Source organism: Haemaphysalis longicornis, unplaced genomic scaffold (assembly GCF_048455015.1).
Source record: "Haemaphysalis longicornis isolate Haplotype H1 unplaced genomic scaffold, Haemaphysalis longicornis Haplotype H1 scaffold_8, whole genome shotgun sequence".
Taxonomy (NCBI): domain Eukaryota; kingdom Metazoa; phylum Arthropoda; class Arachnida; order Ixodida; family Ixodidae; genus Haemaphysalis; species Haemaphysalis longicornis.
Window position 1 is genome coordinate 49878438 of NW_027526445.1, and position 12124 is coordinate 49890561.

At 48.4% G+C, this 12124-nt stretch overlaps 1 protein-coding gene across 1 annotated transcript in view; it reads right to left on the bottom strand.

Moving 5' to 3' along the window:
- Positions 1 to 11840, bottom strand: part of LOC144148166 (microtubule-associated serine/threonine-protein kinase 3-like) — a 42387-nt gene extending 30547 nt beyond the window's left edge. The window contains exons 1-5 of the mRNA XM_077679747.1: positions 11767 to 11840; positions 10078 to 10281; positions 6691 to 6852; positions 6041 to 6132; positions 3990 to 4155 (exon numbers count right to left, since the gene is read on the bottom strand). Of these exons, the coding sequence (XP_077535873.1) occupies positions 3990 to 4155; positions 6041 to 6132; positions 6691 to 6852; positions 10078 to 10281; positions 11767 to 11790 (648 nt within the window). The 5' untranslated portion in view covers positions 11791 to 11840. The remainder of the gene's footprint in view (positions 1 to 3989; positions 4156 to 6040; positions 6133 to 6690; positions 6853 to 10077; positions 10282 to 11766) is intronic.
- Positions 11841 to 12124: the final 284 nt, after the last annotated feature.

Sequence of the window (12124 nt, forward strand, 5' to 3'; positions counted from 1 at the left end):
CATTGAAAATGCCTCTAATTAAACAACCGTTGCACGCTGAAGCAAATGAGGTTTATACAGGTTATAAGTAGGTCACTAGCTACTTATCGCAACAAAAAAAACAAGATGCAAAATTTTTGTGTCAGTGCCCCTTTAAGAACGACGAGAAGGGCAAGATCACCTGGCGCAACACGGGGTCCGAGCTCGGGAGTGACCACTACATCGTGGAGGTCATCATACCGGAGGAGGTCAACACGTCGGAGGACACCAGAAAGCACAAATTTACTGATTGGGGTGCCTTCCGTAGCCTGTTACCGACGGAGGAGGAGGACATCGAGAACATAGAAGAATGGTCGGCCCTCATCGCGGGAAAGATCAAGGAAGCGACCAGGATCATAGAAACGGACGCGCAGGTCGACAAGATAGACAGCCGCCTGGCGCACTTACTAGAAGCGAAACAATCCATCCTAAACAGGTGGAAGAAACAACGGCTGAAAATGCGACTGAGGAAGAAGATAGCGGAACTGCATCGCGCCATCGAAGCCCACTGTCGCGTGCTATGCACGCAACAGTGGAACGAAATCTGTAGCGCTGCGGACGGGCAGATGCATTGCGGCAGGACCTGGAACTTGATGCGGCAACTGCTCGACGAGACTAAAACAAAATCCCATCAACGCGACCGCCACGCAAAGATCATTCACAGAGCAGTCAAGGAACACGGGAAAACAGAAGTAATCAGACGCATCGACAGCAAGTACCTCCCGGTCACACCCACGGAAAGGCATCCTGAGTACGCGGGTCAAGCCAACGATAAGCTCGACCACGACATCAGCGTCGAGGAGGTGCGAGTGGCCCTGCATGACCTGAACAGCAAGTCGGCGGCCGGCCCGGATCACATCTCGAACAGAGCGCTCAAGAACCTCAGCGATGCGGCCATCGAGAACCTCACCGGTTACTACAACAAGTGCTGGAGGGCGGGGTCACTTTCCCAGCAGTGGAAGACTGCCAAAACCATCCTCATCCCCAAACCGGGCAAGCCACCGAACACGGACAACCTCCGGCCCATCTCGCTCACGTCCTGCGTGGGCAAGGTGTTGGAGTACGTCCTCATGTGTAGGTGCCAGGACTACCTGGAGGAGTCAGGACTGTACCCCGCCATGATCACCGGGTTTCGGCGTTGCCTCGGCACCCAAGACGTGATGATTCTGTTGAAGAATGAGTTCATTGACGGCGACCTAACGACAGACAGCAAAGCCATCCTGGGGCTGGACCTGCAAAGCGCCTTCGACAAAGTGAAGCACTCTGCGATCCTAGCCCAGGTGTCCAGACTGAACATGGGCACAAGAACCTATAACTATATCAAGAACTTTCTCACAGGCCGGACCACAGAGATCCTCGCCGGTCATCTGCGACTCCAAGAGAAGAGGCTCGGCAGTGTCGGGACCCCCCAGGGCTCGGTCATCTCGCTGTTGTTATTCAACCTCGTTATGATCGGGGTTGCCGAGCGGCTCTCTCGAGTTGAGGGGGTCCGGCACACCATCTACGCCGATGACATCACTCTGTGGGTTACGGGAGACATCGATGGTCACATCGAGAGCACGCTGAAAGAGGCCGTCGACACTATCGAAGACTAGCTAAACGGAGCCGGCTTGATCTGCTCGCCGAGGAAATCGGAGCTGCTGGTGTTACGACCGAAATACGTAAGGCAAAACAAGAGCTAGCCCAGGGATTACGAGGCGATAAAGATCGTGACGAGGAGCGGCCAGGTGATCCCGGAGGTCGACAAGATACGGGTTCTCGGCATGATTATAGACAAGCGCCACGGCAACGGCGAGACCGTTTCCCACCTTACAGCCAAGATCACCAACGCAGTGCGTCTCATCAGACGGGTCGCCAACCGCAAGGCCGGGATGAAGGAGGAGAGCTTGATTCGGCTTGTGCATTCCTTCGTAATCAGCCACGTCGCCTACGTTGCAGCCTTCCACAATTGGATGCAGTGCGAAAAGAATAAGATCAACGCCCTGATACGCCGAGCGTACAAGGCGGTGCTCGGGCTGTTCGAGTGCACAAGCACCGACAAGCTCCTGAGCCTGGGGGTACACAATACCCTCGAGGAAATTGCTGAAGCGCAACGATCCGCCCAGCTGGAGCGGCTCTCTGCGACCGAGACCGGTAGGCGCATACTGCAAGACTTGGCCTTCACGCCTGCGGCGAAGAAGGCGAGCAGCGACGCTCCTGTCCCGGATGAGACCCGGCGCCGGATTCGGGTAGACCTCATCCCGAGGAACATGAATCCGGAGTTTTACAAGGAGAGAAGAGCGGCGAGGGCCAAGGCCCTCATCGACTTGTACGCCAAGAACGAGCACGCAAGGTTCGTGGACGCGGCCGAATACCAGGGAGACAGTGAGGCATTCGTGACTACCGTCATCGAGGCGTCGTCCGGCGCGACGAGGGCGGCGGCGAGCGTTCGGGTCCGAGAGGCGTGCCAGGCGGAGGAGGTGGCCATTGCCCTGGCCATTGCCGACCCCGGGTGCCAGACAGTGTTGTGCGATTCCAGGAGTGCAGTGCGGAATTATGCCAAGGGCAAAGTGTGCGGTGAGGCTGTGCGCATTCTGTGCTCGGCCGACCTCCCACGAGAGAACAGGTGTGTTAAAATAAAGTGGTTCCTGGCGCACGCGGGCAACGATGCTTCGGACAAGCACGACAACCAAAACGAGACGGCACACGCAGTGGCGCGAGCGCTAACCAACCGCGTCGCTGCAACCGACCGTCCACTGTGGTGTAGCGCCAAGGACCGTGTGACGACGTTCAACGAACTTACACAGTTCCACCGCTTGGCTCGAAGGACTCTCCCACCCCCGCACCCGGGGCTGAGCCGAGCGGAGGCGGGGCTGTTCAGACAACTGCAGACTGGGTCCTTACACCCCAGTATTGATAAAATATGTGTACCCGCAAGTGTATGCGAGTGATGTGTGCCGCGTGTGACCGCGGGAGAGGGCCACCCTAACGCACATCCTATGGGACTGCACCAAGTTCCCCAACGAAGCGTCGACAAGTACAACGATTCCGCCGCGCCTCGCGGCTGCGGCGAAGTGCTATGACCAAGAAATCCAAACCTGGGCCGTCCAGGTCTTGGCGGCTCTTGAAAGACAAAGGCCGAGCGAAACCGCCGGGACGTTGCCCCCAAGAGCGACCGAACGCGGGAGTAGCACGCGCCGAAGTCGAGTAAAGACCACCCGCTGAGAAGACGTAAGGGCCCGCGTCGCGGCGCCATTTAATGGTGGTGTCGCTCTGCAGGCGACTACATAAAGTTGCTTCTATCTGTCTATCTAACCAATTACCCCGGTACTGTGCCAACTGCAACCAATTTATCCCCACAAACTTCTTGATCCAACCTGCCCACGTAACTTTCTGCCACTCCTTGCCACATTTGCTTTCTCTAGGAATCCACTCTGTTACCTTTATAGACAAAGGTTATCTTGCCTTCGCATTACATGCCTTGCCCATTTCTTCTTGATTTCTGTAATAGGTCTTCAACACACGTTTGTTCCCTGACCCACTCCACTCTCTTCGTCTCCCTTGACGTTAATCCTATCATATTCCGTTTCTTTGATCGCTAAGTCGTCCTCAATACAACTTGAACCCTTTTAATGAGTCCCCAAGTTTCCGCCTCGTAGGTGAGTACAGGTAAGATACAGCTCTTATACACTTTCCTCTTGAGGGACAATGGTAGGCTGTCATACATTATCTCAAAATTCCCGCCGAATGCATTTCACCCCGTTGTTATCCTTCTAATGATCTCTGCCTCATGGGGGCGGATCTGGGGTCCCTACTTGGTCTCAATAGTGAACCAGGAACATACCGTCATAAATCGGAAAATTTCTTGCCGCACGTTAACGGTGTTGTTCACCACTGCAGAACATGTTCTGTACACCCACTTCCAGTTGCTTCCCAGTTACGAACGAACATGTCAGCGTGAAAGCAGTCCCGGCATGCATTGCGCGCCTCACCTTGACGGAGAAGCAGCAGTAATACTTCACGATGAAAGGGTTCCTGATGACGGAAGCCACCACCTTGTCCATGGCTGCCTGTTTGTGTCGGCTGAAGCGATCCGTGTTCACCAGCTTCACCGTCGTCACGAAGTTCGCAGGACGGAAGTTCGCCAGGTACACGGCCCTGTATACGTGTTGAACATGAACAGCGGGAAACGCTAACAGAGCTACAGATGCCGCGAATTCGAAACCAAGAGTAGAAAGTGAAGCCGACAACCACAATGTCTCTGGAACTTAGGTTTCCTCGCGTGCTTCGAAGGCGAAACTCTATTAAATAATATCTTTTTACTGCTACACCTTATAAGCCTCGGTTTCTTCGCTTTCATTGACGCGAGAGTAGTTCTAATGGGTAGCGACTGACGAGGTTTGACCTGAAAGCACGATGTTAGGCCAAACGCGCAATTCATTAAGACGCGCTGCGCAGCATCGATTACGAGTGATGCGCCATTCAGCACGCGCTTTGGACCATTGACGGGAGACACCGAAATTTAAAGAGAGGTGCTGCCCGAAAGTGTTCGCTATGCAGCCTGGTGACAAACCACTATATGCGCTAACAGCGGAAAGTTCACAGGAAACGAGGATTACCTGCCGCCTGCCCAGGCCCACACACATTGTCTAAAAACTTCAAAGAGAATTTATTCTAGAGCTTAACCAAATGTCAGCGCACGTCAAAAGAAACGCACTCGTCGCAGCAACGTTCGAAATTACAGCACAGAGGAAGGAACGCCAGCGCGCATATTTGAAACAAACAATACGTATTGAATTTCATGAATCTATGAACTTTTGATTTATGTAGGCATAAGGTGGCCTTTAGCAATATTCGACCCACTTTCGAATTTTTGTGCTCGTTTGACTGCGAGAACTCATTTCACAAACATATGATTTTAAAAAGTTCTTACGCATTACGCAGGCTCTGCTGATCCCACAAGAGCCTCCGAAGAGGCGCCATGAAGACTAAATAACAGTTTGGTTCCCTAGAAATATTGCTTTCGCTCGACAAAAAATCACAAAGTTTATTGCAAACCTCAGATAAACAATGGATATAGTAACAAAAACAGCTCAAGCGATCCAAGTCTCCAGTAACATTCTTCTGATTTCTCTATGACGTCACAGACTATTGTTTGTCCGATTGGTGATCGCTGACCGAAGCCACCGTCAAGAAACGTGACTTGACGATTGTGGGGCTCATATTCCGTTCGATCGTATTACTTGAATGCTAACATAGAGTTAACGCACTGATAACTGTGTTAACTACGCCGTATTACGCCACTCATGCCCACGTTACGTCACTGTAGTGCTAAAGATGAAGGTTGTTTCAATATTTCTTGCATTCTTTTTTGGTTTAAAAACAACTTTACGGGCTGGGATGGAGCTGAAGAGTTACCGAATGCGAGTCTTTGAAGCTGAAGAAACCTTTATTTTGTCATGCATGGCCTCTCTAAGTAGTTGCGACACTGGGACAATTAGTAACATACAACTACGCCTTCGTAACTACAGGAAACTGCGTCCTGTTTATGTACAGGATACAGACAGATCATTCACCGTGGCTTTATTTTGGCGAAATTGAAAGCGCCAAATAGAAAACATTCAGTTTCTGGCAGAACCCTAATCTTGATTACTTGCCTGCATAGCATGGGTACACTTATTAACTGCAGGCAGTTGGAGAAAAATGGCAATGCCAATCCCGTGCCAGTAATTTCTCGAGGGGTATTGGTCCGAGTTACGCATTCACAATTGCCCACGCATGGGCTGGACCAATGGTGGATAGGATTTGTTTGCCCCGCAAGGCTAATAATAGTTACCGACCTCCACACGTGTTCATGGAGGAGTTCGCCAGGAATAGCAAGGAACAATAAAAGTTGTTTTAAACCCTGTGACTAAGATTGAACTCCAGAATCTGCTGATTTAAAACACCTAAAGCAATATTTCCTTCCCTTTGCACATGCACAAGAGATACGGAAGAACACTCCTCAGTTTGGCTACTCGCATCCATTTACGCAGCAACGTACCCAAATCCGCCGGCTCCCAGCATTTTGATGCTCCGGAAGTCGCGCATCCGAGGAATGTAGGAGGCGAACGGGATCGGTTTGGGCAGATTCAACTGCAAAAAGGGCAAGAGCAGGTTTAAGTCCTGGAGTCACTTATTTGGTTGAGTCGATCTATCCTTTGCCAAGAAACAGCTGTTGTTGTTCTTTTCCAGAATTTAATGCTATGATGGATGCGTACAAGCGAGTCAAACTATATATAGTAACGGGGGAAGCTATACAATCTGTCCGAAAGCTTTTTTGCCTGCGAGGAGGGACATTAAACAAGGCAACACGACAGGCTATCTTTGCATCTCGAAGGTTGATGCGCCGATCACCTCTTTGAGACAACTGGAATGATAACCCTCGCGTTTTACGGGTAGTTTTCTTTGATAGGAAAGATCGGTCTTTACGCACGTTGTGGCGAATCATCTCCGAAGGCTGTTCCTGAGGGTTTTTGCAGAATAAATGCTAAAAAAGAAGCCACTGCAGTAGTGGTACCTGAACTCTGTCTGCAGCGGCAAATGTTTATTTTTGAATTTTTTAGTGTAAATATTCGGACATTTTTTTTTTCATTATTAAAATCAGTTCAATATTGTCGTTGCCAGACGTTTGCTTATTTGGTTTTTGCTTACCTGCTCGAGCTTGTAGACAATGGCGTCGCCAATGGCCATCCAGTCACTGACGGGAACTTCGGCCATTTTTTCCAGCGACGTAGCAACCTCGCCGACGATGATGATTAGCTTTCGCACGGTTGTGCCCAGCTCCATCGCCGCCTCGGTGTTCTTCTTGATGCACTGCGAGAACAAACAGTTCCGTCTCACATTAAAGTGCAACTACTTTGCAATGAAGTCATTCGTTTTCTGATGCTCGATTTATTGTTAGGATGTCCGGCTGACAAGTTCATGGTATCCGCCATGTAGGCGCCAAAGACACCGATGCCGCGGATTTGATTCTGTGCGGGGGAAGCTGTACGGTATGTTAAAGGAGCCATGGAGACAAAATACAAGTTTGGTTTATTAGAAAGGCTGCTTTGTTCTGATAAAAATGATACCGATTTCATCGCAAACTTCCAAAAAATAACGGAGATATTAAAGAAAACGTGTGGAGCTGTGGCGACTCGCTAGCCAGTTTCCAGCAACTTTTCTATGACGTCACAGAATCTTGTTTGGGCGATTGACGGCGGCTGAAATAATCAATCGCCAGGACACATGACTGGACGATTGTAGTGGGGCCGCTAGTTCCGTTTGATCGAATCACTCGAATGCTAACGTGCACCCAACCCACTGAAAATTATGTTTTTAGTGCTGGCCCATATGACGTCACTCACGCCGATAACACGTCACTGTGGCGCGAAATTTGAAAGTTCGTAAGTATTTCTTGCGTTTTTATCGATTAAAAAAACGTTTTTAGTGGCCGGAATGGAGCTGAGTGAAGTACTGAAGCCTAACTTTTTAAATTTAAACAAAGTTGTATTTTCTCTTCATGTACCCTTTAAGTGTAATCAGCCTGTTGTCACAACAGTTTCGATTAAAGGGACTCTGTAACACATACGATACAGGCATTCACTCGTTCCTTCGCGTCTGGAAGCACTGTGAAAGCAATAGTTATCGGTATCACGCAACCACACTGCGTGATTTGCACACCGCAGCAGATACGCCTTCCGTTTACGCTTTGCTTTTGTGGCTTTCTTTTTAAAGTGGTCATCGAATGCTTTCGTTACTGCAACTGAGGAAAGGCCGGCCAATAGCCGCTACCCGGTCTAATGGCCCAATTCCAGCTGTCGAGGAATGCCAAGTCCGGGAAAGAGAAGCATATTTTGAGCAATTTCTTTGGTATCTGATGCGCATAGAGCAGTTTTTTGGAGAAGGTACATTGCGACCTCCTAATCTAAGTGCTGGATGTGTTTGTTTACTACGTTCTGAAAGCATATAAAATAAAAAAAAAAGATGAGAAAAGTGTTGCAGGGTCCCTTTAAAGCCTGTTGTAGCTCCCTGGCAGCAGCATCGTCAAGGTGTTCACGAGCTCGTTCCCGTTCGTGCTCGCGGCGTCGCTGATTCTAAGCTTCCGGCTCCTCGCAAGTTACGTAGGACGCGTAGACTGTGACGTGCGGCCGGTGTTAGCCCTTCTCACGCTGACCCTGCTGCTTCCGTACCACCGCCGGCCTTTCCCGCCGTTACCGATTCAATTGGGCTACGCGTGTAGAGATTCGCTGCGCGCATGTTCTGCTGTGAAAGTTACTCTTCGTCGCTTTCTTCTCCGTAGTTCTAACTCCCCTCCAACCTGTTTTTATTTTCTCGGATGCACATGGCGTTTTCTCCGTACACAGGACCTTCGGATTTACTAGCGCTTGGCCTTATATAGCTTCGCTTTGAAAATTTGCCATGGTTGAACGCGGCCTAATCAAGTCTGTTCCAAGTCAGCTGGGCGTTAGAGCCGAGAGCGCGCAAACACGCCGTCAACTACGATCGCTGCAGCACATAAACGCCACAAAACATGCTTCATGGTTTTTCATACCCATCATAAGCAAACCTTTTTAGTTCCTTTTTAGTTCCGAGCATCATTCTAGATAACCACGTGATTTATTCATCAAATACGGCCACATTTCTAGGCGTTGTGCTTGACTCTAATCTAAAATTTAACAAACATGCCATGTCCCTTGCTAAAAAAATTGGTTTTGGTATACGTGTATTAATCAAATCTCGCCATTATTTCCAGCAGCATGTTATTCTGTCACTGTATTACGCTTTCATACACAGCCACCTCACATACTGCCTATCTTCCTGGGGAAACACGTACGAAACTCACATGTCTCACCTTGAACACTTGCAAAACCAAGCAGTACGCCTGATTACATTCAATCCTGTCCAGACATCTGCCCTCCCAATCTACCGGAATCTGAACATTCTTCCGCTCACATACTCACTACAGTTAAAGCTCGGCCTTCTAATTCATCGAATTCGAAATAAAGGTACTGCCGTTAATAATATTTCTGCCCCACAATTACTAAACCCCAATATTACCAGATTCGCGGAACAAAACAATATGCTACTACCAAAAGTGCGCACTAATTATGGGAAACAAACAGTCCTCTTTTCAGGAATAATTCTTTGGAATTCATTGCCCACAGACATCAAATTCATCAACTCTGAACGCTTATTTCATAACTGCTTAAAAAATCACTTGTGGTCAACAGTTTACCAGTAATCAGTGACCATTACCTTAATTTATTACATCTAACCCGTTCTTTGAATATATCTGTTTAATTATGTTCTATTGATGTTTGTTTGTTCTTTGCCAAATATCGCTTCACTGATCTCGGTAACGCTCTACCTGCCTGTGTGTGCTTTTGTTTTGTACTCAGCACAGGAGGTCCCCTCGACAGTGTAAACTCTGGGACCTCCTTCTGTAATAATAATTGCCATTGTTCTTCTCCTGTATGCAAATATTTTTCAATAAAACCTGAAACCTGAAAAGCAAGACAGTAGTGCCCGCAAATAGATGGAATCGGGTGCAGCGAAAACAGGAGCGCGGAAAGGAAAACGCGTGCGGTAAGCTCGCTGTCAGTGATATTAACATGGAGGAGGAGAAGGCGGGGGAGGAGGGGGAGAGTATAAGTTACTTCAGTACGTGCCCCACTTACGCACCCCCCTTACATGGGGTTCGTCATCCCCTTATCGGCGCTAGCGCCGAGGAGCTGCAGTCTTCGTGTGCCGCCGCGTATGAAACCGCTGCTGCCAGTCTCTCTCTCTCTCAGCTAGCCTTTAGCGCTGAGAAAGAATGGACATCGAGAGCAGCAGCTCCGTTCTCAAGCCCCCCCTACCCCCCTGCTCGACCCAGTAACACTCGTACGTCTTACTAGTGAGATTTTTGCGGTGATGTCACCTGAAACTTTTTTGTTTCGGTTTCTGCATTTTTTTTTCTTCTGACGGAGTTATCAAAACCGAGGTAGTGGGTGTCTACATTCGTGTGAACGCAACATTTGTTGTTTTAGCTACCGTTCTCCGGCCGAGGTGCATTACCATGTTATGGAGCCCAACCAAGTTCTCCACCATGTCACGGACGTCCTGGTAGGTGATGACTTGCTTGTTGAGCTTGAGAAGGCACTCTTGCGCGTGGAGCACGACCTCCTCTTGGCAGAAGTGGGGGAGCGGTTGGCGCATCAGGGACACCTTGCTTTCGCGCTTGATGAAGAATTCGAGTAGGACGGTGGCCGTCTTGGGAATCTGTTCGCCAAGAAGAAGGGAGCGTAGCTTTGCCTGGATGGCCAATCTACTTCTCGTACCGTAATAAGGGAACGCGGTGATTACTTCAAACACAACATTATGTAACCAACAAATGACACTATCGGGGAAAGAACAACGACTGACATGCTGCATTATAAGAACTCTGTCGTACCTTCTTGTGCACACAAGGAAGATGTAGGCCTAAAGCATTTCCTTTCCATCTAACATTTGAATTTTGTGTCTAGCGTTCAAATGGCCCCTCCAAATTTGTCAATTCGTTAAACTGCAAGCACTCCGCAACACGGACTAAGTTGCGCGGCTAGCCAGAGCTGTGTGAATGGCTGAGGCCGGCAAAAGCAGACGCAGGAGAATATTAGACGCCATTTTAGAGACTATTAGAAGAGCAAGGGATTCTTTTGACGTGGTCGTAACTTTGACTTCAAAACACTGCCTTTTAATCAGATGATGGTGCGAACATCCAGTCTAATTTACCTTCTAAGCCAATATAACCGTTAGCTTACAAACATTGGAACTTCAAGTAGGGGGGATATGCCACCGCAGAAAGGCAAATACAACACTAGCATTCAGCTTAGGTTTCATACATAGCAGCGTGCATTGATATATTCGCATCTTATCTGTATTTCCTCGTATAGCATGCATGTGCATCAGCCTAGGGCCTATAGTGTACATAAAACATTCGCATGACCACTTAGGAAAGCTGACTTCAGGCAGTGAACATTTCAAACCGAACGTACAACACAGGCCCGTTACCAATGCTTTAAAACTTGGGCAGGGCTTAGAAGCTTGCACAACGAGCCATTTTCGCTTAAATGAATGACATATTCATTTTATAGCAATTAAAAAGGTGGGGTAAACAATATAATTTCCGAAAGTACCCGTAAACATAGAAATACTAGTGCGCACTGTTGTTGGAACTGCGCGTATTATGGACATGTCATAGCTGCACAGCAGTCTGGCGCTTTAAGGTTGTCTCACACGAAGCTGGCCAATTGGCGTAAGTGACATTGTCTTACGTGATCCTGTTTGTAAAGCATACCCAATTTTTCACGAAACAATTACTACCAACCGTAACAAAAACAAGCCAGATGGAAATACGGTCAGAAACAAAGTAAATGCCGACAGCGGGTCTCTGCAGTATGGTGGCGCCATCTAGAATGACTAATGACTGCAGCGGAACGGTTTAAAGGCCAGTCCTTGTTAAGTCATGGCAGACGACACAAAACACGACTTGGCGGGATAATCAAAATGTTACGTTAAATTCAATAATTGCTAAGTGAATAAAGCATCGTTTGCTGCCGAACAAGAGCTGGGCCCGTAAAACACGAAATCTTTCGAATAACACCACCTTGTATTTGTCTGCATGGCCCTGTAAATTACAGTGACGAAGTGTGGTGCAGATGTGAAACTTGCTTAACCGAGTCAAATAGTCAAGCTGTTAATCCAAGTAAAAATTATCTGGCTTACCCTTGGATAAAGCGTGACAAGCATCTTCACCGACGTCTTCCGCTTGTCAGCGGCTGCAGAGCCTAAGAAGCGTACACGCATGATAAGTACAGCACATTCTACTGCCCTTCATAAGTACAGCACATTCTACTGCTCTTGGGTGGGTGCATTTTAAATACCAAATGTACGAACAGAATTGAATATTCGAATAAAAAGACGTGGCTTCGAATACCAAATTGAATATTGAACATCTACGTTCAAGCTTTCGTATTCCTGGAATGCCCATATTTTTTTCGAACCACCTTTAAATGCCGTTACAAATGTCTGACGATTACTGTACTTCCTAATGCGATATTTGTGCTCAGCGCGAAATGCAGTC